This window comes from Sphaerodactylus townsendi, linkage group LG01, assembly GCF_021028975.2.
Source record: "Sphaerodactylus townsendi isolate TG3544 linkage group LG01, MPM_Stown_v2.3, whole genome shotgun sequence".
Lineage (NCBI taxonomy): Eukaryota > Metazoa > Chordata > Lepidosauria > Squamata > Sphaerodactylidae > Sphaerodactylus > Sphaerodactylus townsendi.
In genome coordinates this window covers 22709660-22735745 of record NC_059425.1, presented here as the reverse complement: position 1 = coordinate 22735745, position 26086 = coordinate 22709660, and the positions used below count along the sequence as shown (strand labels likewise).

At 46.7% G+C, this 26086-nt stretch overlaps 2 protein-coding genes across 3 annotated transcripts in view; both read right to left on the bottom strand.

Annotated features, from left to right (window-relative positions):
- The window catches only part of ARHGAP30 (Rho GTPase activating protein 30), a 37841-nt gene extending 25028 nt beyond the window's left edge, over positions 1–12813 (bottom strand). The window contains exon 1 of the mRNA XM_048507936.1: positions 12480–12813. Coding sequence (XP_048363893.1) covers positions 12480–12588 — 109 coding nt within the window. The 5' untranslated portion in view covers positions 12589–12813. The remainder of the gene's footprint in view (positions 1–12479) is intronic.
- Positions 12814–19196: 6383 nt separating this feature from the next.
- NECTIN4 (nectin cell adhesion molecule 4) overlaps positions 19197–26086 on the bottom strand; it is a 137554-nt gene continuing 130664 nt past the window's right edge. For both annotated transcript variants that reach the window (XM_048482839.1, XM_048482848.1), the window contains exon 9: positions 19197–25556. In XM_048482839.1, the coding sequence (XP_048338796.1) occupies positions 25284–25556 (273 nt within the window). In that variant the 3' untranslated portion in view covers positions 19197–25283. The remainder of the gene's footprint in view (positions 25557–26086) is intronic.

Sequence of the window (26086 nt, the reverse complement as noted above, 5' to 3'; positions counted from 1 at the left end):
TCTTCAATCCCTCTCCTGGTTTTCCTTCACTTTTCATACTCATCTAGACTCTTCATTCCTTTTGAGAAAAACTTTCGCTGCCTCAACTGTGCCATCTCTCTGAGCTTGCTACATTGTCAAGACCCTGCTTCCTTCTTTCCTAGATCCCTGTTTCTACTTCTTCCCTAGGCTGTTCTGTCTGCTCTATGATACCAGCTGTTTCACCAGTAAGAGAGCCAGAAAGATTCTTCTGCATGCCCCTACCTCTGTGACATCACAGAAACTCAGCCAATCACAGCTACCCACCACTGTCTCCTTTAGGACAAATTAATTATTGAGAATTTCAAGGTATAAAAAAGTACAAAGCAACTTTTCCACGCTAGGTGGAAAAGGCAATATAGAAATGTTTTAAATAAATAAACTTTTCTAAAATTAGAATTGTGTTGGGTTGACCGGTAGCAATTTTCCTAAGTCTCAGACGGAGAGTTTTTACCCCACTGCCAGGTGTCTGAACTTTTTAAAGTAGATACTGGGAAATGAACTCAATGCACACTCTTGCAAAGCAGGTGGTTTTTACCACCAAACTACAGTCCAGTTCCCTCCTCAAAAGCAGTTGAAGAAGAACTGAAAATGCAAGTTGCTGAAGAACTGAAAACATTGACTCCAAAGTCCAAATGAACAACACAAATTGTGCATGTGAGATTTTGGGAAATCGTTGAGTTCAGTTAATGTGGCCCACCACTGTAGCACAATACATGAGAAGAATTTGATGTGCTATGCGAGTGCAAGCCACACAAACACAGAAACATTTTCTCACCAAAGGTGGTTACATTGGGTGGAGTCCCAGAGTGATTTCATGTGTTTCCGTACCCAGGACAGCCAGGCAGGAAGTCACAGAGCTGAAGCTGTGTGCCAATCCATCACATGGTGCATTGTGAGAGTGTTTGGTGGATACAGCTGCATTTATCATGCACTAAGAGACAAGACCAACAAGATTCCATCAAGTCTAGTATTCTCTTTCCAGTAATGGCCGGAGGCATATCTAGGGAAAATGTAGCCCAGTGCAAAATCTGAGTTTCCCGGACACCCTCCCCCCAGGATGGGTGGCTGCCCTCCCCCACCACGGCCAAACAACTTTTTTGGCCCCAGGTCTTGAAGTCAATGTATGGACTTGGGGGAGTGGGGTGGAGGAAGGGTGTGGGGGCAATTTTCCACCCCCTATGTAACTAAATGGCCGCAGCCCAGGGACATTTGACCCCAAATGCAGAGGTGAGATCCAGCAGGTCTCACAGGTTCCTGAGAGTAGGTTACTAATTATTTGTGTGTGTGCTGAGAGGGGGTTACTGGTGGTGATTTTTGCCATTGATTTTTTGCCCTCCTCTCAGCAGTAGCACGTAGAACTTGAAGCAGTCTAGCAGGAGGTGCACCGGCGATGCGTGGTAGCTTCCGCCTGTGTGCATTCGCTTTCCTGCCCAAGGATCTGGCATGGCAGCTGCGTCCTTGCCACAGCCCCGCCCAGGAATGCCCCACCCCCGGAATGCCCAGCCACGCCCCCATCGTGCCCGCCCCGCCCCATTGGCGCTACACCACAGTTTGAATCCCACCACCAGGGGAAACTGTTACTAAAATTTTTGGATCCCACCACTGCCATATGTCCCCCTGGGCGGTACGTCCCTGGCAATGACCAACCATGTGCTTCTGGAAAGCTTGCAAGCAAGACATGAAAGCGACAACTCTTTTATTTGGCCCTAGTAACCAGTACTCAGAGGCAGAGTGCCTCTGAACATGGCGGTTCCACTTAGCTATCGTGATTGCTGTGGCCTGATAGTTTTGCTGACATTTTCCTGTTTGCAGCAGTAGCTGATGGGATATTTCCACAAATCTCAAAAGCAACCACTCAGCCTGGTAGTGGCTCTCCAGGAGTCTCCCGCAAGATATTTCCCATCACCTACTGCCAATTTTAACTGGAGATGCCAGGGGTTGAACCTGGGACCTTCCGCATACCAAACAGATTCTTCTGCCACTGAGCCACAGCCACTCTCTGGATAGGGACTGTTGGCCTCAATTGATGTTAGGATTTCCAGGTGACACTTGCAGGTCACTCACTCTTACAACTGGTCTCCACTGCTAAAATGGTTGCCACCATTGCCAGGTGTGGCCTCGAAACCAGCAGGAGGTCAGGAAAGGGACCAAGGCGGCAGCCACAACAATGTGACATCTCTGGCAGAAAAAAAACTGAAGATGACATGAGCCCTCACTAGGAATTGTTGGAAACTCTATGGTAAAACCATAGCTTTCAGCGATTCCTCGAAAGGACTGATGTCACTTCCAGGAAAAACCCATCGGCTCAATGGCACTTTTTCAGAAAAGGAGAGGGGAGGGTTTGCCCTTCACACTCCACTTGGCTACACTGTTTGAAACCTGTTTTCCTGTTCTGCTATTAGCATTTTACATGAGATGCACCATTAAAAAAACAGTTGTTCAGCAAATCAGGAAGCCTGGTTGCAAACAATGACACCAAGTGGACTTGAAAGCTCATTTTTGTGGAGTATTTTTTTTATCCCATCATTTCTCAAAGGAGTTCTGGGTGGCTCACATGCTTCTCCCCTCTTTCCATTTTATCCTCACCCTGGGAGGTAGATGAGGCTGGGAGAGAAGGACTGGCTCAAAGGCACCCAGTGAACTTGGCAGCAAGTGGAGAAATAGAGCCCTCTCACTTTCCTGCACGATCCCAAGGCAAACTGAAGCTATATGAGCTGCAGTTGCCATTTTATAGATGTCAGACACCCATAGACACCTGCTCTTCATCTTGCCTGTTTGAGCCCATGGGTTCTTCTGCTACCCACGGCAGCAAACTTAGGCACACTTACTCTGGAGTAATCCCTATTAAACTCAGTGGGCTTCCTTCTTCCCAGCAAGCAAAATATGGACAGGGTTGTCCCATGGATGGTTCCAAAACATAGGGGCAGAGGTGGGATCCAGCAGGTTCTCACCAGTTCCCGAGAGTGGGTTACTAATTATTTGTGTGTGCCGAGAAGGGGTTACTAATTGGGTCTGCTTTTCCGTTAGAAATTCCATTAGGTCCAAACATCATAAAGTCCTGTTGTTTCCTATGTGGCTGGTTAGCGAGGGTAGAAAACGGGATAATTCTCCCTCTTGAGCTGTTTTAAAAACATGTTTTAGTAACATGGTAAAGTTCCTTGTTTAAGGAAAGTATCCTTCTTTTGATTGCTAGAAACAAAATTAAGTATTTGAAAGTATTAAGTATTTGACAGGCAGTCAATTAGAGGAGAAGTGGTTGTTTCTGTTGGCAATAGACGATAGGACTTGCTAGAATGAGTTTAAATTATGGACAGAAAGATAGCAGCTGGAAATTAGGACCTTTTTAACAGTAAGAGTTTTTTTACAGCAACAGAGAAATTATTAATGCCCCCTCCCCATCATGCCCCGCCCAGCCCCATTGGCGCTACGCCACTGTTTGAATCCCACCACCATGGGAACCTGTTACTAAAATTTTTGGATCCCACCACTGCATAGGGGTAATGATAAATTCATTCTTTGGAAGAATAATCTTGGCAGCTGCACCAAGTTAGCGCAATGTTCAATGTGTCAGGCATCTGTGCCAAGGGAAGCTGAGAACTCCTCTTTGGGGGATTTACTTCCATTGATTATGCTCCAATTATGTGCCCAAAGCAGTAGGCAGTCAAGCCAAGCAATTCGTTCATCAACAGATAGCATCTAATCGCACTTATTACAAACCTCTTAGTCCTGTTCCTTGAACACTTTCGCCTCTAAATGGTGCTGCTATATAAACACCCAAAACAACTGCCCACGCATTTCTGCAGGAGCACAGGAGCACAGCATGTCACAGCATGTCGAGCCTTTCTCGAGACTAATTTTTTCCTGCGGGAGATTTTCCTACACACTCTCGCTTGCTGCAACATTTCATAGATTAAAATACAGACATGCCTATAACCCAGAGGTAGGATCCAGCAGGTTCTCACCAGTTCCCGAGAGTGGGTTACTAATTATTTGTGTGTGCCGAGAAGGGGTTACTAATTGGGTCTGCTTTTCCGTTAGAAATTCCATTAGGTCCAAACATCATAAAGTCCTGTTGTTTCCTATGTGGCTGGTTAGCGGGGGTAGAAAACGGGATAATTCTCCCTCTTGAGCTGTTTTAAAAACATGTTTTAGTAACATGGTAAAGTTCCTTGTTTAAGGAAAGTATCCTTCTTTTGATTGCTAGAAACAAAATTAAGTATTTGAAAGTATTAAGTATTTGACAGGCAGTCAATTAGAGGAGAAGTGGTTGTTTCTGTTGGCAGTAGATGATAGGACTTGCTATAATGAGTTTAAATTATGGACAGAAAGATAGCAGCTGGAAATTAGGAACTTTTTTAACAGTAAGAGTTTTTTACAGTAACAGAGAAATTATTAATGCCCCATCCCCATCATGCCCCGCCCAGCCCCATTGGCGCTACGCCACTGTTTGAATCCCACCACCATGGGAACCTGTTACTAAAATTTTTGGATCCCACCACTGCTATAACCCCTCAAATGTGCCCAGAATTGCTGCCTGCAACCCCCATGACTAACTACACGCTGATGAAGGCTCTCCTCCGTCTCTCAATCGCTCTGTTGACCCGGCCCTGCAATTATGTGGACCGAAGCAAGGGCACCAGGCTGGGGAAACGACAGTTTCTGACTGATCCTTCTTCTTGTTCATGTGTTTATGTGTTTTGTTTTAATTGTTTTTCCTCATTTTTATATATTTGTGGTTAAGAGCAGGTGGACTCTAATCTGGAGAAATGGGTTTGATTCCCCACTCCTCCACATGAGCAGTGGACTCTGGTGAACCAGGTTTTTTCCCCCTACTCTTCCGCATGAAGCCTGCTGTGTGACATTGAGCCAGTCACAGTTCGCTTAAGACTCTCTCGGGCCCCTTCCGCACATGCAGAATAATGCATTTTCAACCCACCATCAATACACTTTGCTGCTGGATTTTACTGTGCGGACTAGGAAAATCTACTTTCAAACAATTGTGAAAGTGGATTGAAAATTCACTATTCTGCATGTGTGGAAGGGGCCTCAGTCCCACCTACCTCACAAGATTAGTGTGACCAGACGTCCCGCTTTTGACTGATTTGTCCCGCGTCCTGTGGGGAGCCGGACGGTCGGGCGCCGTCCGGAAGGCCCCCGGCGGGCGGAGGGGTTGCCGCCCCCAGAGAGACCGGCTGAAACGATGTCCCAATTTTTGGAAGGCTGCCACACTGCCTTCTGGGGCGCTCCCGTTTCCCGCCCTGTCACAGGGGAACGCCCCAGAAGGCAGTGTGGCAGCCTCCCGCGTTGCTGCACTGCATTCTGGGACGCTCCCGTTTCCCGCCCTGTCACAGGGCGGGAAACGGGGGAGCCCCCCAGAAGGCAGTGCGCTTCTGCGGCTGCGTGAGCGCATGGTGTCCCGCTTTAAAAAGGTGACAATCTGGTCACCTTACACAAGGTGTCTATTGTGGGGAGAGGAAGGGAAATAGTTTGTAAGCTACTTTGAGGCTCCTTCCAGGAGAGAAAAGCAGGGTATAAATCCAAACTTGTTTTTCTTTATTATTTGCTGCTTTGGGGACCCCAAATTGGATGGAGGGGCAACCTAAAAATGATTTCAATAAATAAATTACATTTTTAAAAACTTGTATGTAGCAAGCAGCAAGCATATCTGGCTCCATTACTACTGCTTGGGTCATGGTGTAATTGGCACAGGCTGCTGCAGCCTGGTCTATGTCCCAGGGCAATAACCCTAGAACATAAGAACATAAGAAAAAGCCTGCTGGATCAGACCAGAGTCCATCTAGTCCAGCATTCTGCTACTCGCAGTGGCCCACCAGGTGCCTTTGGGAGCTCACAGGCAGGATGTGAAAGCAATGGCCTTCTGCTGCTGCTGCTCTTGAGCACCTGGTCTGCTAAGGCATTTGCAATCTGAGATCAAGGAGGATCAAGATTGGTAGCCATAGATCGACTTCTCCTCCATAAATCTGTCCAAGCCCTTTTTAAAGCTATCCAGGTTAGTGGCCACCACCACCTCCTGTGGCAGTATATTCCAAACACCAATCACACGTTGCGTGAAAAAGTGTTTCCTTTTATTAGTCCTAATTCTTCCCCCCAGCATTTTCAATGAATGCCCCCTGGTTTTAGTATTGTGAGATAACCCTAACCCACCCTGGGACATGGACAATATATACCCCACTAAACATTCCCTTCTCACAGACACAGTGGGTAACAGATTTCTCTCTGTGATACATCTCTGAAGATGCCAGCCACAGATGCAGGCGGAACGTTAGGAACAAGATCTACTAGACCAGGGGGACACAGCCCGGAAAACCCACCACAACCAATGTAATGTGTGTTGAGGCCTTCAGAGATTCAACATGCAAAGGCCCACAGGAGGACTGAATCTCCCTAAAATAGGAACAGTGGTTGGTGATAGGGAGCAAGAAACAGGGAATGTCCCTGGCAGGGTCGTCATGCCAAGCCTGGCAACCAGCAGGGGAGGGCATGCAATGTTACTGATGTCACTACATCACTTCAGGGGAAAACCTGGCGCGGGATAGCTTCAGGAACTGCCAGACACTCCATGCTAAAACTCTGTTGTTTCTGGCAATTCCTAGAGCAGTGGTGGCGAACCTTTGGCACTCCAGATGTTATGGACTACAATTCCCATCAGCCCCTGCCAGCATGGCCAAATGGTCATGCTGGCAGGGGCTGATGGGAATTGTAGTCCATAACATCTGGAGTGCCAAAGGTTCGCCACCACGGTCCTAGAGCGATCCTGCATCACTTCCTGGTTTCCCCTAGAAGGGACTTGCAACTTTTTGGTGATATTGCTGTTTTGTGGGCAAAAAGAGCTGTCAGTGGGAGATGGCTGGACAGCAATAGTCCCCAAGTTGCAGTTTGTTCTGTTTGTTTTCCACTCTATTTCAGATCTCATGTGTGGCAATATTTTTTTTTTGTCATTTCAAACATACTTGAAACACCAAATGTCTATCCAAGGACTGACCAAAACACCAGTGAGGCCTCCCAGGGCTTTACATTTTTCTCTGTTTTTTCAAACCAATTTGCCTCCATTGTGCTTAGTTAATGACTTCCTCTTCTGACCTACAGTCCTTTGTGAGGAGTTAATTACCACTTTCTCAGGAGCAGCAAGAACAATTGTTCATTCATTTCATTTTGCTGTCATAATTATGGTGTTAAGGAATGACAATAAATTAAAAATAGTGAGCAGTTGCACTGCAGCCAATGAACAAAGTAAAGGAACAGAGAAGAAGAAGAAGAAGAAGAAGAAGAAGAAGAAGAGGAGGAGGAGGAGGAGGAGGAGGAGGAGGAGGAGAAGGAGTTTGGATTTGTATCCCATCTTTTTTTCCTGTAAGGAGACTCAAGGTGGCTTTCAAGCTCCTTTCCCTTCCTCTCCCCACAACAGACACCTTGTGAGGTCGGCTGAGAGAGTTCTGAGAGAACTGTGACCAGCAGGAATGTAGGAGTGGGGAAACACATGTGGTTCACCAGATAAGCTTCCGCCACTCAGGTGGAGCAGTGGGGAATCAAACCTGGTTCTCCAGATTAGAATCCACCTGCTCTTAACCACTACACCACGCTGGCTCTCAAAGGGACATATCTATCTAAAAGGCACCTGAGGCAAGCTCAAGCGCCACACCCCCATCCCCACACCTGCGTCCTACTCCTGTTGGGCAGGGCACAGTTGAAGACCGGCGAGCAGGGCTCACCCACATTCACAATTTCAGCCCCACACCTGACCTCCAGGTGGAGGGGGCCGATGCGAGCAGGGGGACAGAGTGTCTCAAGCCCTGGGTGCCAGTTCTGGGGGGTGCATTTGGCTGCCCCTCCCTCGCAGAGCTGCTTTGCACTGCCTGCCGCCACCGCTTCCTCCTCCTCCTCCTGCACCGCCACCCATCAGCCGCAGCCCACCCGCCACCTTGGGCTGCTGCCACCCATCTGCTTCTTCTGCCCACCTGCCCGCCCACCTCTTCCCTGGTTGCCATGCACCCTGCTCAAGCCGGTGCTGCTACAACTGGTCTTGCCCAGCTGCACTGCCTGGGAGTACTGTTGTCCAGGGTGGGGCCCTGAGTACAGGGTGGGGCCCTGCTGCGATGGCAGCTGCTGCCCTTTGGGGCACACGGGCTGGCACTGCCCGACAGTGAGAGATTGGGGGCGCTCAACCTGGCCGGCCCACTGCCCTTCTACGAGACTGCTTTGGAGATGTAGGCAAGAGGTTGAGGGCACCCTTTCCCTCCGCCGCTCCCTGCGGGGGCCAGTTTTGGGGGTGGTGCAATTTTGAGGGGGGACTCGATTTCCGTGCTTGCCCCAGGTGCCATTTTTTTGGAGGTACACCACTGCTGCAGCCTGTCAGCCTCATTTTCTTCACAGGGTAACTGCGAGGACAATATGGAGGAAGAGAGAACACCATATGTTGCCCTACAGTCCTTGGACAAAGGATAGAATAAAAATGTGATAGACATATAGAAATAACTGCCCTGCAGGGGCACTTTAGGTTAGGAAAACAGCATGGGAAGAAGAAGAAGAAGAGTTTGGATTTATATCCCCCCCTTTCTCTCCTGCAGGAGACTCAAAGGGGCTGACAATCTCCTCGCCCTTCCCCCCCTCACAACAAACACCCTGCGAGGTAGGTGGGGCTGAGAGAGCTCCGAGAAGCTGTGACTAGCCCAAGGTCACCCAGCTGGCGTGTGTGGGAGTGCACAGGCTAATCTGAATTCCCCAGATAAGCCTCCACAGCTCAGGCGGCAGAATGGGGAATCAAACCCGGTTCCTCCGGATTAGAGTACACCTGCTCTTAACCACTGTGCCACTGCTGCTCCTGGAAGAAGATTTAAACCCACCTCATCCTGTACTGTGGTTGTGATTCAAATGAACCTGCTTTTTAAGTGTTTTGACGGAAGTGTTTGGAGAAGCATCACCTGCTGAGTTTATGTGTGGCAGGTTGCACTCATGAAGACATGAAGCAGATGTGAAGAAATCCCTAACAATAAGCAGTAGTACAGAGCAATGCCAACATCAGCTGGGATACCAGCCTCCAAGAGAGAACTGGGGATCCCCTGAAATTACAGCTCATCTCGAGACAACAGATATCAGTTTTCTGGAGAAAGCTGATGCTTTTGGAGGGTGGGCTGGGTGGCCTTGTGCCCCACTGAGGTCCAGGTCCTTCCCAGGCTCCCCAAATCTTCAGAGGTTTCTCAACCTGGATCTGACAAACCTATACCCACCCACCCCCCGCCCAATCCCCGACCAGTGTCCATGGGGGACCTGGCAACCCTAATACCAGCCATGTCCAGTGGTTGCTCAATTTTATCTCAGCGCTTATGTAACTGATAGAGAGGCTGGAGCAGAGATGTGTAACCCCCCCCCCCCCCCGCTTGTTTACCAGGCCCTTCCATTTCTCTTCGGGCTTCTTTTGGTTGCTCAATCACCCAAGTTGACATAATGCACAGCTTGGCACAGCTCAAGACCAGCCAAACAAGGAAGCAACATGATATGCCTCCCTCTCCCCTTCCCTCTACAAATGCAAACCCGCCCTGCTTGCCTTCCTTTACCCTCCACGGCTCATTTCCTGTGTGCCTCGAACGCTGCACAACCAGCTAAGCCAGCCGGTTCTTGGTTCAGTAGCTCAAGGATCTCAAACAATTGCAAAATAAAATGCGTACTCTGACAGTGTAGTGGAGTTAGACACATGGCTGTTAAAAAGGTACAGGCACCCCTCTATGCAAGCACCACTAGGTCATTACTGAACCATGGCGTGATGTCACATCACGTTTACTATAGGCTGACCAGCCGTCCCGCTTTTGGCAGGACAGTCCCACCTTCACACAATTTGTCCCGATTTCCATTGTCCTGATTTTTGGGAGGCTGCCGCACTGCCTTTTGGGGTGCAAGGGAGTGCGGCAGCCTCCCACGCGCGCAGCCGCAGGAGCGCACTGACTTCTGGGGCACTGGCAGCGCCCCAGAAGGCAGTGCGCTCCTGCGACTGCACGCGCATGCGCAGCCACCTACCCCCGTCCCAGGTTCACAAGGTGACCATCTGGTCACCTTAGTTTACTAGGCCAACTCTGTTTACAGAGTGGTTTGTTGTTGCTTTACCCAGTCGTCTACACTTTACTCCCAACAAGCTGGATTTTACCAAAGTGTGGGAGGCTGAGTCAACTTGAGACCGTTACCTGAAACAAGACTTCTGTAGGGATCGAACTGAGATTGGGAGCAGATCTTGGACTACAATACTGTAGCTTGCCACTCTGTGCCACAGGGCTCTTTACACGGCCTTTACCTTGCCTGTAAAATCTCACCCTGTGTGGTGTCACAAGGGCAGGAAATCCATAGCGGGGTTGGAATGGCTGAGGTGAATAATGGTGGATAACTTGCCCAGGCTCAGAGACAAACTTCTATTATTGTGACGGCATTGTTGGAGCTGCTGAGTTTGAATTCAGAGATGTCTGGTGTTATCAGAGTTGGTCTTAATAGTGGCTGTGAGCACATGGTTTCAGAGAAAAGACATGCTGATCTTCAGTGGAACAGCCTGATTTGAGTCCAGCAGCACCAGAGACCAAATTGATTTTCTGCGTATAAGCTTTCGAGGGTCGAAGCTCCCTTCACATCTGGTTAAGCCAGTTTTAACGCTTGAAAACTTATATCCTGAAAACTTTGTGGGACTTGAATGTCGCTGTGAGCAGAGCAAGCCACTGTACTTGTTTCGAGGCTTACATTCACCTACCCCAGTGATGGCGAACCTTTTTGAGACCGAGTGCCCAAATTGCAACCCAAAACCCACTTATTTATTGCAAAGTGCCAACACGGCAATTTAACCTGAATAACCCCCTCAAGCAGGGGCCAGCCTGCTGTAGCCTCCAGCAAGTCCAACATGCACCTCTTTGCACTGCTCTAGCATCTCTGCTGCCTCTTCCCCCCGCTCCCCCCCCCCAGGTAGCAGCCACCTGGAGCATAGGTACCAGGCCCACCAGCCGAGTCCTCCCTGCTCACTGAGGTGAATGCACATCAAGTCCAGCGGCCCAGGCCAGCGTAGATGTGTGTGTGAGTGTGTGTGTGTGTGGGGGTAATTCCCCCCCCCCACGAGACAAACTCTGTGCCCACATGCCATAAGTTCACCACCACTGACCTATCCTGTTTCATATCTGGTTTTAGGGATTGTGAACTGGAAGAGTTCTACTTAAGTTTCCCAGAACTCCTGTTCCTTTAAACTGTTCTCATTTGCTTCTTCTTGCAGCTTATTTAATTACTCCCTGCTCTTATGCAGCCTGGTTTGTCATTAATGAATCAGTTCTTTATATATAATGGAAATAACTTTGCAAAGTTTTAGATTATATTTATTTGCTGAATATCTGGCACAGAGAGTTGGACGGAGGAAGAAAATTTGTTTCAGTTGCAGGGGACAATTCTGGATTTCCATAGAGTGAGCTCCATCAACTCTCTTGTTTTGGCCTGGCCTGGCCTGGCCTGGCCTGGCAGGATATGTGCAGAGGCGTAGCAAGGGGGAATAGCGCCCGGTGCACTGGTGCAACCTCTGCCCCTGCCCCGCCCTGGAACGCCCTCACCACACCCCCACATGTCTTGAGTTTCTCCCAACCTTCTGCTTGAAAGAACAAGAAATTGAAATGTACATTGCAGCTTTTGATGGCTGGCATAAGTGACATCTATCAATAACTGGGATTTGAAGGCTGGGATGTAGACCCATATCTGACAGTATGTAATAGTCGATCAGCAAGAGCATGCGTTAAATGGTTTCTTTTATGCTCATTTCACTCAACGGGATGTGACCAGAAATATTAAGATCAAAATATGTATTCAAAATTTAACTTCTGAAGCTCAAAACCCGCATTTAAACTCCACATTTTCTCCTCAAAACCTTCAAAATCCAAACATTCTGCTCAAAACCTCAGGTTGAATGTCAGAATTTTTGATATCAAAGTCTTTGTTTTGTAGTTTCATCTGATTTTGAATTTCCCTGTATCTCCAGTATTTAATTTTCTGTATCCAGACATTCATCCTGTCATGTCTAAGCAGACTTATGTTACTTCTAATGGTACTGTCTCTGCCCCTTGATGCTGTCTTTTGGTACTCGCTACTGGGCTGGAATATAGATGCTCACAGTAAAGAGTTATCTGTAATCATTTGGTGGTCAGTGTACTAATGAGATTCATTTGGAGTCATTCAAGAACTTTATTCACCAACAAGACATTCTCACCCACTCATAAAGATGCTAGTAGCTTTGCAATAAACGCTACAACCCATAAGGAAGGCAATGGAGATCCTCCAAGGGTCTAACCAAAGCCTACAAAATAAGTCCACACAGCACCACAAGGCAAGCAACAGTAGTTAGATAGAGCCCCTTCTTGTGCCATTTCCCGTGTTGGGGTAATGAATGTTTGAGGCTGAGAGAAGAAATGATGAGCCCAAAAGAGGAAATCACTTACCATCCTGACCAGATAACTGGAGATGCTCCACCAAGTCACACCCAAAGACCCGGTCTTTGGGCACTGCCTTCCTCCTCACTTTCTGCCGAGCTTTCATGGCCAGCGACATGGGTGCAGATGCCTGGATGGTGCCGTCACCTGCTTCTCAACACTCAAGGCCTCGTTCCTTCTGCCCCTGAGACTTTTTTGGGTTCATTGGGTCTCAGTTAGGTTTTCAACAGTAGCGCCAACAGCCCACACCTTCAAAACATGCGACGCAGGCCAGCCTCAGAGACTTTTTGCTTCCTTAAATCCATGGCTGGTCTCCGTGGCCTTAACTCTTCATGGTCAAGATCTTCCTTGAGATTGGCTTGGAGGTGAGTTGGCGAGTCAACGGATGAGCGGAACAGCTCCACTGTTTCCAGGTTCTTTCGGGGAGGCCCTTGCCCAGCGTCGCTGGGATGGAAATGTCAGTTGGGGAGTAAAATGTGCTGAGGCCCCAAGGTCTTGAGCGAAAAAGAAATCGTTACACTTCTGCTCTCAGTCAGAGCCCAACAGGAAGTGAGTTCAGCAGCCTCCAAACCCAACTTCCCGTACTTAGCATCTTTAAAACCACAAAGAACAAGTCAAGTCTTGCGCACACATCCCTTTGTTCCTCTCTCTCTTTCTCACAAACACACACACACATGCACAACCAAATACACACCTCACATGGATTTAGGGCTAAATGAAATTATTATAGATTCTTCCTTCAAGGTGTATTGAGTTCTGTTTTGGTGTATTGAGTTCTGTTCCTACTTCCTAGGATCAGCCTCTATTTCATAACATCTTCCCGTGTCTTTGTTTTCCATATTTTTGCCCTTTATTTTCCATATATCTGCCCTTTTGGGATTGCCATATTAAAACATTGTCTGTGTGAGATGTTAGCACGATCAGTCTTCTGGATTCAATTCCCTTGTCTCTACAAGTTCAGTCTTTGAATGATAAGTGGATGCACTGTGTTTCTAGAGCACATGCATTTCAATCCCTTTGCATGAACGCTACAGCATCGTCGTATGAGGGCCAGACTAGACATGGCAGCATCCATGGGTGTGACCTGTGGATGCTGCCACCGCCTTAAAGTGACTGAAAAATGTTGCAAGGGTCCAATCCTGATGGTCACTTGGAAAGTCACATGTGGGGGAAGCAAGATCACCTGAGCCCACCACGCGAAGGGGTTGGCAATCTTAGTTTACTCCATAATGGCTTGTCCCGCAAAATTTAAGATGTGCTAGAAGAACATACTTTATACAATATGGGCCCAATCAACATTGGGCACTCATGGCATTTTCAAATCAGTTAAAATGGCGGTGGAATCCATGGGTTGGATCTGTGGAAGCTATCACATCTAGTTTGGCCCTGAGGTTCATTCTGAGCTTATAAGATATTGGCGGATTACCCACCAGTGCTGGGGCGCATGGTGGGACCACAGGCGCATCAGGGCAAGAAATCTTGTCCCGACATGCTTCCTTTTTGTGGCATGCTGAGAAAGGTGCATCGGGGCAAAAAAATCTTGTCCCAACATGTTTCCCCTTTGTGGCACACTGAGAGAGGAGGTGGCAAGATTTCTTGTCCCGACATGCTTCCTCTCGTCCCGCACATGCGAGAGCACTTCTGCCACAACTTTTCACACCAGAGCGGGACGAGAGTGGGAAACAGGCCACAGTGGATAATTGGCCATTGTGAGACAATTATGTTTTTCTAGCACATCTTAAATCTTCAATAACAGACTCCTTTATGACTTTTAAATTATGCTGGACAAGTTGTTATGGAGTAAACTGGGGTTGCCAACCCAAAGTAGGATGACAATGGATTTCCAGTCTACGGTGATCAGCTCCCTTGGAGGAAACAGCAGTGTCAGAGGCCAAACTGTGATGTTATATTTGTGCTGAGCACCCTCCCTTCCCCAACGTTGCCCTCTCCAGGTACAACCTCCAAATCTCCTGGAAATTTGGAAGCCAAAGTTGGCGATTCTATCAATTCCTCTCTGGATAGAAGGGTCGTTAATGTACGGTGATTAAGAACATAAGAACATAAGAGCCTGATGGATCAGACCAGAATCCATCTAGTCCAGCACTCTGCTACTCGCAGTGGCCCACCAGGTGCCTTTGGGAGCTCACATGCAGGATGTGAAAGCAATGGCCTTCTGCTGCTGCTCCTGAGCACCTGGTCTGATTGTTCTTATACTATTTCTTTACTCAATAAGTAATTATATTGTGGAATTCACTGCCAGCCGATGCAGTGATGGGCGTGAACGTAGATGGCTTTAAAAGGAAATTTGACAATGGCAACTAGCTTTGGTGACCAGTTGGAGCTTCCATTTTTAGATACAGCAAACTTCTGAATATAGTGGCTAGAAAGCATCTGTGAAAGACCTTGCCCCTGGGCTCTGTCTGCTAGCCCTTCAGGGCGGCTGTTTGATTGCTGTTTGATCATACCTGGACTACAATAATACTTAATATAACCTTAAATATAGTACAATACGGCCATTAAATATCTCAGTGCAAGCAAATGCAATTTAAACAACAGTAACAATCTACAGTTTGAACGATGTAAAGATGAGAGTAGATCATTGATCTTAAGATAATAATTATAGCTGCCTATAATCTATTTTGTTCTTTTGTAACAAATGTATGTATAAAATATTTATAGTAGGTATTTTAGATATAAGGTATCGCTGGCATGAAATATATTTATTGCATTATTTATTGCATCATTGTTAAGAACATAAGAACATAAGAACAAGCCAGCTGGATCAGACCACAGTCCATCTAGTCCAGCTCTCTGCTACTCGCAGTGGCCCACCAGGTGCCTTTGGGAGCTCACATGCAGGATGTGAGAGCAATGGCCTTCTGCGGCTTTTGCTTCCGAGCACCTGGTCTCCTAAGGCATTTGCAATCTCAGATCAAAGAGGATCAAGATTGGTAGCCATGGATCGACTTCTCCTCCATAAATCTATCCAAGCCCCTTTTAAAGCTATCCAGGTTAGTGGCCATCATCACCTCCTGTGGCAGCATATTCCAAACACCAATCACACGTTGTGTGAAAAAGTGTTTCCTTTTATTAGTCCTAATTCTTCCCCCCAGCATTTTCCATGAATGCCCCCTGGTTCTAGTATTGTGAGAAAGAGAGAAAAATTTCTCTCTGTCAACATTTTCTATCCCATGCATAATTTTATAGACTTCAATCATATCCCCCCTCAAACGTCTCCTCTCCAAACTAAAGAGTCCCAAACGCTGCAGCCTCTCCTCATAAGGAAGGTGCACCAGTCCCTCAATCATCCTCGTTGCCCTTCTCTGCACTTCTTCTATCTCTTCAATATCCTTTTTGAGATGTGGTGACCAGAACTGAACACAGTACTCCAAGTGCGGTTGCACCTCTGCTTTATATAAGGGCGTGACAGTCTTTGCAGTTTTATTGCCTTTTTCACAGCTGCCATGCATTGAGTTGACATTCCCATGGTGATCTCATACTAACTCAACAACATGGGCAAAAAAGGAACCAGATGGCTCATCTGGACTTTGAGAGACACCAATTCTCCTAAGAAGGAGCAGCAGTGGCGTAGTGGTTAAGAGCAATTGTACTCTGATCTGGAGGAACTGGGTTTGATTCCCCCGCTCTGCCGCTTGAGCTGTGGAGGCTTATCTGGGGAATTCATTAGCCTGTGCACTCCCACACATGCCAGCTGAGTGACATTGGGCTAGTCACAGTTCTTCAGAGCTCTCTCAGCCCCACCTACCCCACAGGGTGTTTTTGTGAGGGGGGAAGGGAAAGGAGTTTGTAAACCCCTTTGAGTCTCCTTGCAGGAAAGAAAGGGGGGATATAAATCCAACTCTTCTTCTTCTTTCTTCTCCTCCTAAGATCAATGGTCAACTTGCATGTTTACATCACTCAAAATGTGCAAATTGTTTCTATTGCTTACATTGCACTTGCTTGCACTGAGATAGCCATAATATATTTGATTGCTTAGCATACCTATTTCTTTGTTTTGTTGTTCCACTTGGATTGCTGTTTGAAACATGCTGATCTAGGTGGACTGCTGTTCTGATCCATCAGACCCTTATGTTCTTGAGGAGATATGCTTGGTATGAGATTGAGTGTTGTTGGGGTCATCTTTGAATAGCAGAACAGGATTAAATCCAGGTTCTGTAACATCCTCCATAACAAGCTGTCCTTGATACCCTGTTTCTCCAAAAATAAGACATCCCCTGAGAATAAGACGTAGTAGAGTTTTTGCTGAAGTGCTAAATATAAAGCATCCCCTGGAAGTAAGATGTAGCAAAGTTTTTGTTTGGAAGCATGCCCGTCAAACAGAACACCAGAGCATGCAGCTGTGGAGCGGAAAAACAAGACATCCCCTGAAAATAAGACATAGCACATCTTTGGGAGCAAAAATTAATATAAGACGCTGTCTTATTTTCAGAGAAACACGGTAAGTAGTTTGATGGCCTACTGGAGGGGATCAGTTGCCCATGGGAGATATTACTAACTGAATCCTGTGCACAGTTCAGTGTCAATCTCCGAGTGAGACCTGGGGATCTCCCAAAGTTACAGCTCATTGCCAGACTACAGAGATCAATTCCTCTGGGGCAGGGGTAGGGAACCTGCGGCTCTCCAGATGTTCAGGAACTACAATTCCCATCAGCCTCTACCAGCATGGCCAAAGTCTTGTTTTAAGCCAACCACAGGAAAGAAAAATCTTGATCCAAGTCGGATCAAACAGTTCTAGTCAGTTGGCTCAAAATTGCTTCTTTGCAAGGTTTTACCGATGAATATGTGGACACTGACAAATCGGGAGGCAGATGCAAATGAACAGACAGATGTTACCCGCTGCATAGGTGTGGTGCTCTGTACCAATCCAGACGTTTGTTTAAAAAAAGAACAGTGAGGGATTCCTAATGCATCAGCTCCACATTGAAAACAAAAGCACACAATTTCAAAATGCAGAGAAACATTTAGATGAGAATAAGTTGACCAGGAAAGTTGATCCTGTTCGAGCTGCGCTGGGACTATCCGTTCATTTGGGAAAGCAGGATTTCACGAAGCAATCTGGAATTTGTAAAATTACTATCTAGGCTTGAGGCCTGGGGAAAAAAATTAATGAAAGAGGCTAACAAATCCATCCAAAAACAAAAGTCTTGGGGTGCCAAAGGTGCAATTTATTTACAAAAACCAGAAGTGCAGGCTACACCAGACAAGGCTCCCCCAGTCCCTTCCAATACACAGAAAGACACATGACAGGACACAAATGCATAAGCATAGACAAACACATGGGTTTCTTATGTACATGGACATTTACAGATTGTACAAGGACCTGGGTAGGAGGGGTCCAGGAGCCGTTTACATCAAACTTCTTGGAATACAATTAAAAAAAATAAAAATAAAATAACAAACCATAAAAACACAGTTAAAAGCACAGAAGATGTTCACTCTCAAGCCCCTCCATCTTGATGTAAGCAAAAGAAATGCACCGTTGGGATGGGTGGGAATGGCCCTGATGTCTGGTGGAGAAGAAATCACAGCAAAGTCTTTGGGTTGCCTGCCTTCCTTCTAAGATCTAGTTGCATCTGGCAGCTTGCCATTTGGAACCTGATCCCCTGCTCTGAAGACCCCTGGGCATTCTGGGGCAGACCTTTGGCTTCTTAGCTGGGCTCTTCTCATTGTGTTGTGATCATCACAGCCAATTTGTTACAGAAATCAATGCGTCTCAAGTGTTCTGGAATGCAATCTTAGGCATCTTTATTCAAAAGGACTTACAGGTAAGGACTTACAGGTAAGGGTAGATAGGTTCCCAGCCTTACGGGGTACGCCTGAGCACGTATTCTCAGAAATAAAAATCACTGAGGTCAATGGGACTGAGGACTGCATCCTCAATCAACTAGTCATACATAACTAGTTGATCCTCTGAAGATGCCAGCCACAGATGCAGGCGAAACGTCAGGAGAGAATGCTGCTAGAACACGGCCATACAGCCCGGAAACCACACAGCACCCAAGTCATACATAAGTTTGCACAGAAGTAAAATTATAACTTAGAATAAATAAGAAAACTTTCTATGTTTGTAGATGATGAAGGCGTATTATGCCAGACAACATCTTACAATTGTCCCTTTCTGCATGCGAAATGGTGCTTTTTAAGGACAAGTTCAGGTTTTATGACATATTTTCCCAAAGGGAGGTTTCTGTTTAAATGTGGTATATTTGTTAATTAAGAAAATTCACTGAGAATATTTGGCGTGTTGAGTTGTTGGCATGCCACCTGAAGAATTCCATGATTTTTTTTTGGTGATCTGTTTAGTCTTTGGCAATTCACATGTTTGCACTGTGATCCTGGGAAAAAGGATCACCGTCATTAGTACCTACGGACCAAATATTGGCCTGTTCCAAAACATACTGTAGATTTACTAGCGTTAAGAACATAAGGACAAAAGGACAAGCCAGCTGGATCAGACCACAGTCCATCTAGTCCATCTCTCTGCTATTCGCAGTGGCCCACCAGGTAACTTTGGGAGCTCACTTGCAGGATGTGAAAGCAATGGCCTTCTGCGGCTGTTGCTCCCGAGCACCTGGACTGTTAAGGCATTTGCAATCTCAGATCAAGGAGGATCAAGATTGGTAGCCATAAATCGACTTCTCCTCCATAAATCTGTCCAAGCCCCTTTTAAAGTTATGCAGGTTAGTGGCCATCACCACCTCCTGTGGCAGCATATTCCAAACGCCAATCCCACGTTGCGTGAAGAAGTGTTTCCTTTTATTAGTCCTAATTCTTCCCCCCAGCATTTTCAATGTATGCCCCCTGGTTCTAGTATTGTGAGAAAATGTGTCTATGTGTCTGTGGTTCTCCTTCAAAATAATGTGAAGTGATTCTTAGTTGTAATTATTATATCACACTTCTTATATATGCAGAGTTTGCGCAATCAAGAGGCAGAGTAATGGCTTCTACAACTTCCTTTAGAAAGGCAAAGCAATTACTCAAGAGAGTGAAAACTTTGGAGACTCAAGAGAAGGGAAAGGGAGAAGCAGACTATGGTAGAAAGGGGTTTTAAAAATCCTTCCCCCCCACATCATTTGCAACAATCAAAACTTGTAGAAAACAGTCTTGCCTAGCCCAGTTCAGGATGTGGTAAGTTATTTTATCATGTAATTGAGAAGGGGCCCTAGCTGAGACCCTCCCCCACCCCCGCCAAGCTGGCTTTAGGTCTTATGGATAAATTTTATTTGTTGATCTTGAAATGATCTTTTATTCCTATTATGAAATTTGGATGATCTGTATTTGCATTATTTAGTTTTATGCAGTTGCCGTTTCTTCCGTTGCTGCTGTTATTTTTGTTGGCTGATTTATTTCATTATCAATTTTATTAGAGTTTGCTGCATTGGACTTTCGGTAGAGAGGGAAATATATAATTTTTTTAAAATGAGAAAGAGATATCAAAAATAAGATCAGATGAATAAATTCAAACAGATTAGGTAGGCAGGCAGGCAGGCAGGTAGGTAAAAACTCCTACACAAGATAAAACATTAAAAGGGGAAATATAGTAAAGGATGTATTAGATAATTCTGGAGACTGCAAAAGATGGAGGCATCTCGCTGCAGTTTTTCTAAGGCACTTTATTCTGTTCTTCAGTTTGTGGTAAATTTCATTCAACTTTGCCTCATTGTCTATCTATACATGTTAGAAGGAAATCAATCCCACTGTTAGTTTCTGGCTCAAATTAAGACCTTCTCTGCTGCCCACAATTCTGGGGAAAGTACATCTAAGAAGGATGAGTAGGGTTGCCAGCTTTCCGGTATGGCCTGCAGAGTATCTGGAATTACAGTGGATCTCCAGACCAGAGAGATCAGTTCTCTTGGACAAAATGGCTGCTTTGGAGGTTGGGCTCTATGGCATTGTGGCTCTATGGCTTTTCTCCTACCGTCAAACCCCACTGGGCCAGGTTCTCCCCCAAACTCTAGAGGTCGCCCACCCAGAGACTCCAGAAGTGAATGAGCTATGGAAATTAGCCTGTAAATAAGTGCTCCCATGTTTTTGTGAAGAAACTGTAACAGGAATGTTTTGGGCAATCCTCTAGGCCTCAGGAGATAGCAGCAATAAAAGTAGATGCCTATTTAGACTATTTTAAAGACACGGAGTTCCTCAGTTGCAGTATGTGGATGGCAACAATGTAAAAATACTACTGTGGATCGTGGATCTCCGTAGGACTCCCTTACCCTACAACTGACAAGCTATTATATCAAGCTAGGTGCATCTAGGCAAAGGCAGAGCTACCGCAGGACGGGGGAACAAATGCCCCAGGCTCAGACGTGGGGGGGCGGGGCGGAGAATCGCTCCCCCACGCCTCCTGTCAGACTGCCCCCATGGCCCAGATCAGCCTCCACTGACCGGAGCAGGCTGCTCTTTTAGCTTTTAAAGGTAAGTGAGACGGGGGCAGGGGGGCGGTGCCGGGGGGGCGCAGGCACCAGTTTGTCCCGGGTGCCAGTATCCTCCCTTCGGCACTACATCTAGGCCAATGTTGCATCCTTGAAGAAAACTCCCACCCCCTTTCCCCAGGTTGTAGGATTGCTAGGTCTCCCACTTAGAAGGTTTAGGGTTTTAACCTTCTCAGAGGAAGGAGTGAAGTCTCCAGTGCTCAGAATAAGGGGCAGGCTTATTTTCTTCTTGGTATGAGTGCTTTCGCTGTTCACTCAACCTTATGTTCATTCTGTCCAAGCACCACCAGGCACAGCCGAGTTCTTCCCTTGATTGGCCAGGTGCCATCCTTTGCCCCACATAAGTACCACCAAGCTCCTTCTGAGGAGACCTGGCAACCCCTCAGCTTTAATTGACTTTTCAAGTAAGAGCTGCCCTTCAGGATACCAAGAATAGCTGCAAATAATACACAAATAAAACATAGCATAGTGACACGTTTACACATTTCAAAACAAAAAACAAAAACATAATGCTAACACTTGCAGGTCCCAAAGGAGGCGAAAAGACCCTTAATAGAAAATACCTCAGAGATGGACTTGGTGGAGGGGCTTCTGGCTCTCATGTTGTCCAGAGCAAGTTCCTCCATTGACAGCGTGAGCACAAGACTGGGAGCCATTTTTGGTGAGACAGCCAGTGGCCATCTTGGGGAAAAGAACACCCTACGAGAACATTGTGAAGGCGGAACCCATAAAAGCATGTTACCAAAGCTCACACAAGCCTCTCTGTTAATGGAAGTCCTCGGATATCACAGAAACTGAGGCTGGGAGAACCATTTTGAATGAGCCTGTAAGCTCACCTTTGACTACCTGCTACATACACATTTTTGACAGAGCTCTTCCCTGAGTCACCTGGAAAGGGTGTTTGTTGGTGAATCTGTAAAAATGGCTGAATTTTTGAACTCTCCCAGATCGATAAGTGCCTGGGTTGTGTTTGAAAACGCCAGCTATTATTTCCTAATTTACAAGCGGGGAAAAAGGTTGCATCAAGCACAGAGTCTTGGAGATGTGCTGCTATTTCAACTCTCACCCTCTCCACTTTTTTCAAAGCAATTTAAATGTAGAAGTGGAATATTTCTGTGCGGGACCGGTCACTGGTGACAATGAACTGTGAGATGTGTGCATATTTGGTGGGGGTGAGTCAGCTTGACTGAGAAAGACTAACAGGCAGACCAAACACACATTTCACATACGAACATGCCAGCTGGATCAGACCAGAGCCCATCTAGTCCAGCACTCTGCTACTCGCAGTGGCCCACTAGGTGCCTTTGGGAGCTCACATACATTATCTTGTAACAACAACCCTATAAGGTAGGCCAGTATTGTTATCCTCACGTTACTGCTGAGGCTGAGAGAGAGAAAGAGCAGCTTGCCTCAGACTACCCAGACAGTTCACTGCAGAGGCGAAAGTCAATTCCAGCCAATTCCTGACTCACTTTGAACAAAATCAGTGGAGTGACTCAGTGTATCAGGTGACAATCTGCATATGCAAATAAGCAAACAATCTGCATATGCAAATAAGCAATCTGCATATGCAAATAAGCAATCACCAATCAGACTTCATATCCCTGCTTTTTTTTTTGCCATCAAATCACATTCGACTTATGGCGACCAACCCTGAAGGATTTACAAGGCAAGAGATGTCCAGAGGCGGTTTGCTACTGCATGCCTCTGTGTTATGGCCCTGGACATCCTTGATGGTCTCCCACCCAAGTACTAACAGAGGTCATCCAAGTCAGGGCATCCCTGCATATAGCATACATTTTCAATGGTGGTCCTTTACACAACCGGCTTGAATCACTGACAGCTGATGGCAATCAGGCAGCATGTGTGCAAGCGTGGGCAACACCCTCCTTTAAAACCCAGCGCTGAGGCCCCTTCCACACATGCAGAATAACACACTTTCAATCCACTTTCAATGCACTCTGCAGCTGGATTTTACTGTGCGGAGTAGCAAAATCCACTTGCAAACAATTGTGAAAGCGGATTGAAAGTGCATTATTCTGCTTGTGCGGAAGGGGCCTAAGTGTGTTCTCACATGCATCCCACACATGTTACAAGTTGGACCATTGGTTCATCTCATCCAGCGCTGTTCTCTCTGACAGCCAGATTTCGAAGCAGAGAAAAGTTTTCCCTAAGCACCTGTGATCTGAGATTCTTTTATTCCAGATACCAAGGACTTAGCCTTATGCGTCAAAAGCAGGTGTCCTGCCCCTGAGCTATGGCTCCTTCCCAGAAACCTTTGCCTGTGACCTTGTACCTGTGGTCTGCCTACTTCAGTGTCTAGCCTGATTGGCAGCTACTTTCTTGTCAGAGATGCTCTTTATCTGGAGACCTTTCATTGGCTAATCCGACACCTTCTGTATGCAAAATATGTAATCTGAGTGACCGACTCGCCAAGCCCTTTCTTCGGGGCAGGTGCCCAAACAAGCAGTCCCTACTGTAGCAGCTTCAAAGGATTATTTGTGCCAGCAAACAAGCCGTCGCAGCTTGAGCACCACGAAAAAAAATTGTGCTACATCCCACATCAGCATAAACACCACAAAAGTTTTTTTTCCAAAGGAGTCTTTTCTTAAAAGTGTCACAACCAAGCAATTACTTGCATTTGTAAACTGTCTCTAAAGTCAACCTGCCTGGGATAGAGAGAGGAAAGGAACACGGTGCAAAAACCTCAGGCATTTTGTATCTGTTATATCAAAACCCTGCTTTTCATTAAGCGTCGCATGTTTTTTTAACACAATGTGTAGAAATTCATTTCTGTCGTTTTCCTGTGGCTGTGGAAATCCATGCAAAAAACCCCCTGTCCAGATGGTTTCCCTATCCTCTATGTCAGTGATGGCAAATCTTTTAGAGACCGAGTGCCAGGGGCGGAGCAAGGGGAAACTCTGTCCAGGGCACGTGTGCACCCTGCATCCCTGTCATGCCCCCACCCTGCTCTGGAATGTCCCTGGAATGCTCCAAAACACCTCCATCACACCCCTTGGAATGCTCTTGACACGCCCCACAGGGATGCGTGCCCAGTGCATCGCGTGCCCCTCATCCCCTATGCCACTGCCGAGTGGCCAAACTTGGGTGACGGTGTGCGTGCCCGCAAAGAGAGCTCTGAGTGCCACCTCTGGCATGCGTGCCATAGGTTCGCCACCACTGCCCTATGTTATCAGCACAATCTCTTTCCCTACTATATTTTAACTTGATAGATTTAATTCAATGCAGCAGATGGCTTTACTCTACACGGTAAAAAAAGAAAGAAAGAAAATAAAACCCTGCCAGTGAATCTGAACTTCCATTGGTTGGTTTGAGAAGATGGCACAAATCTGGCCTCCCCACCATAACAGCAAGGCAGCAGGACTTCTGTGACAAGGACTAATTGGGACTTTTATTTACCACCTGGGAGCCGCAGCTGCTGGAACTTTGGCCATCAAAATAATGGGGCATGCTTCATTTTTTCATCTGGCAGGCAAAACACACCATCTGAGCATCATCCAGATACAAATTGTAACAAGGACTGGGAGGGCACTGAGCCACGGGACCCCGGGATCCCGCCCACAGTGATCTCCCACACCAGAAAATCAAGCCATATTGCAAAGACTTCCTTCTAGAGGAGTTGATTCATAGCTCAGAGGGAGCTACAGTGATTTAACGCCCGTGATTTCTGTGTTCTTCAAACAGCTTAAATCAGGTCTCTCTCAAGCAAGACATTTTTCCCTTAAAGTTTTTTTCCTTTTAAAAACATTTGCCTTCTCACTTTATAGCTGCTGCTCATAACTGCTGAGAGATATGACATTTACCTAATCATCATCATCGTCATAATTAAAAAGAAGACACCACAGTTTCACGATTCCCATCCCTGAGCCCAGGAAAAAACAACAACTACCTTGCAACATAATCAAGTGAGGGCACCCCTGCCTGGCAGCGTCTTTTGAATCACTTGTCTTGAATGTTCGGATTTCTTTTCAGACAGCAGCCAGGCCTTATAACTGTTCCACAGGGGCAGGACAAGAAGTTTCCCAGCGGTGATTTCTGTCACCCATCCGACGGAGGATGGGATGTCGCCGTCCTCCGGCGCATGCAGCAGGATGGGAAAGAATTTGCCGAACGCGGCCATGGTTTTGGAGAGGGATCCCGGGGAGGAGAAGGAAGGGTGTTGAGACCTACAAAGAAACCACAGAGTCTGGGTGTTGCAGGCAAGCTGGCGAGTGGCTCAGAAGATATTCCTCTGTCTTAAGGACTGCTTCCTCCCTTACCACGGGGAGACACTAATAGGCAATGGGAAGGACGGTTCAGTGTGTTGCCGGGTCCCAAAATTCCTCGGCCGGGTCAAAGGTCACACCAAGTGTCCCCGGCTGTTGATGTAAATGCCGTTGGTGGTGGGTTTGGCTCTGAGGGTACCGTTCTCTTGGACGAAGTGCGTCATGGCCTGCTTGATGTTATTTTCACCGTCCCGCTGTTCCGCCTCCTCCTCCTCCTCTTTCTCTTTCTCCTTCTCCATCCCGTTCTCCTGGATAGGGGTAGGTGGCGGCGGTGGCAGCTCTGTCTGAGTCTCAATTTCCCGCACTGTTGATAAGGTCGAGTAGCTGCGTCCTCCCTCTTCCTCGCCCTGAGCAGGGAAAGACACGGAGTGAACCTGATTGTTTTGCTAGTAATTTATGCAGTGATTGAAAGGGATAGGAAACACACTGAAAGCCTGTCCCGACTGTATGGCCCCTTCCGCACACGCAAAATAATGCGTTTTCAAACCACTTTCACAACTGTTTGCAAGTGGATTTTGCCATTCCGCACAGCTTCAAAGAGCCCTGAAAGCAGTTTGAAAGTGCATTATTCTGCATGTGCGGAATGAGCCTATGATTTAGACAACCATTTTGACAAATCAAAAGAAAGTCTTTGCAAGCATTAAAAACGTCCAGCTAATCAAGCAGCCAATCACCCTCAAAAAAAGTTAGTGACCTCACGAAATCTTGGAAAAGGCATTTATCCCAAACTGGAAAGAACTCCTCTTCCAAGCAATTGCTTTTTTGGGATTTTTGGGACCCTTGTCTAAAAAAAGAAGCATCCACCTTTTTTTTTTTCAAACATAAGAGGAATTGTCTAAGAACATAAGAAGGGCTCTGCTGGTTCAGACAAGTGGTC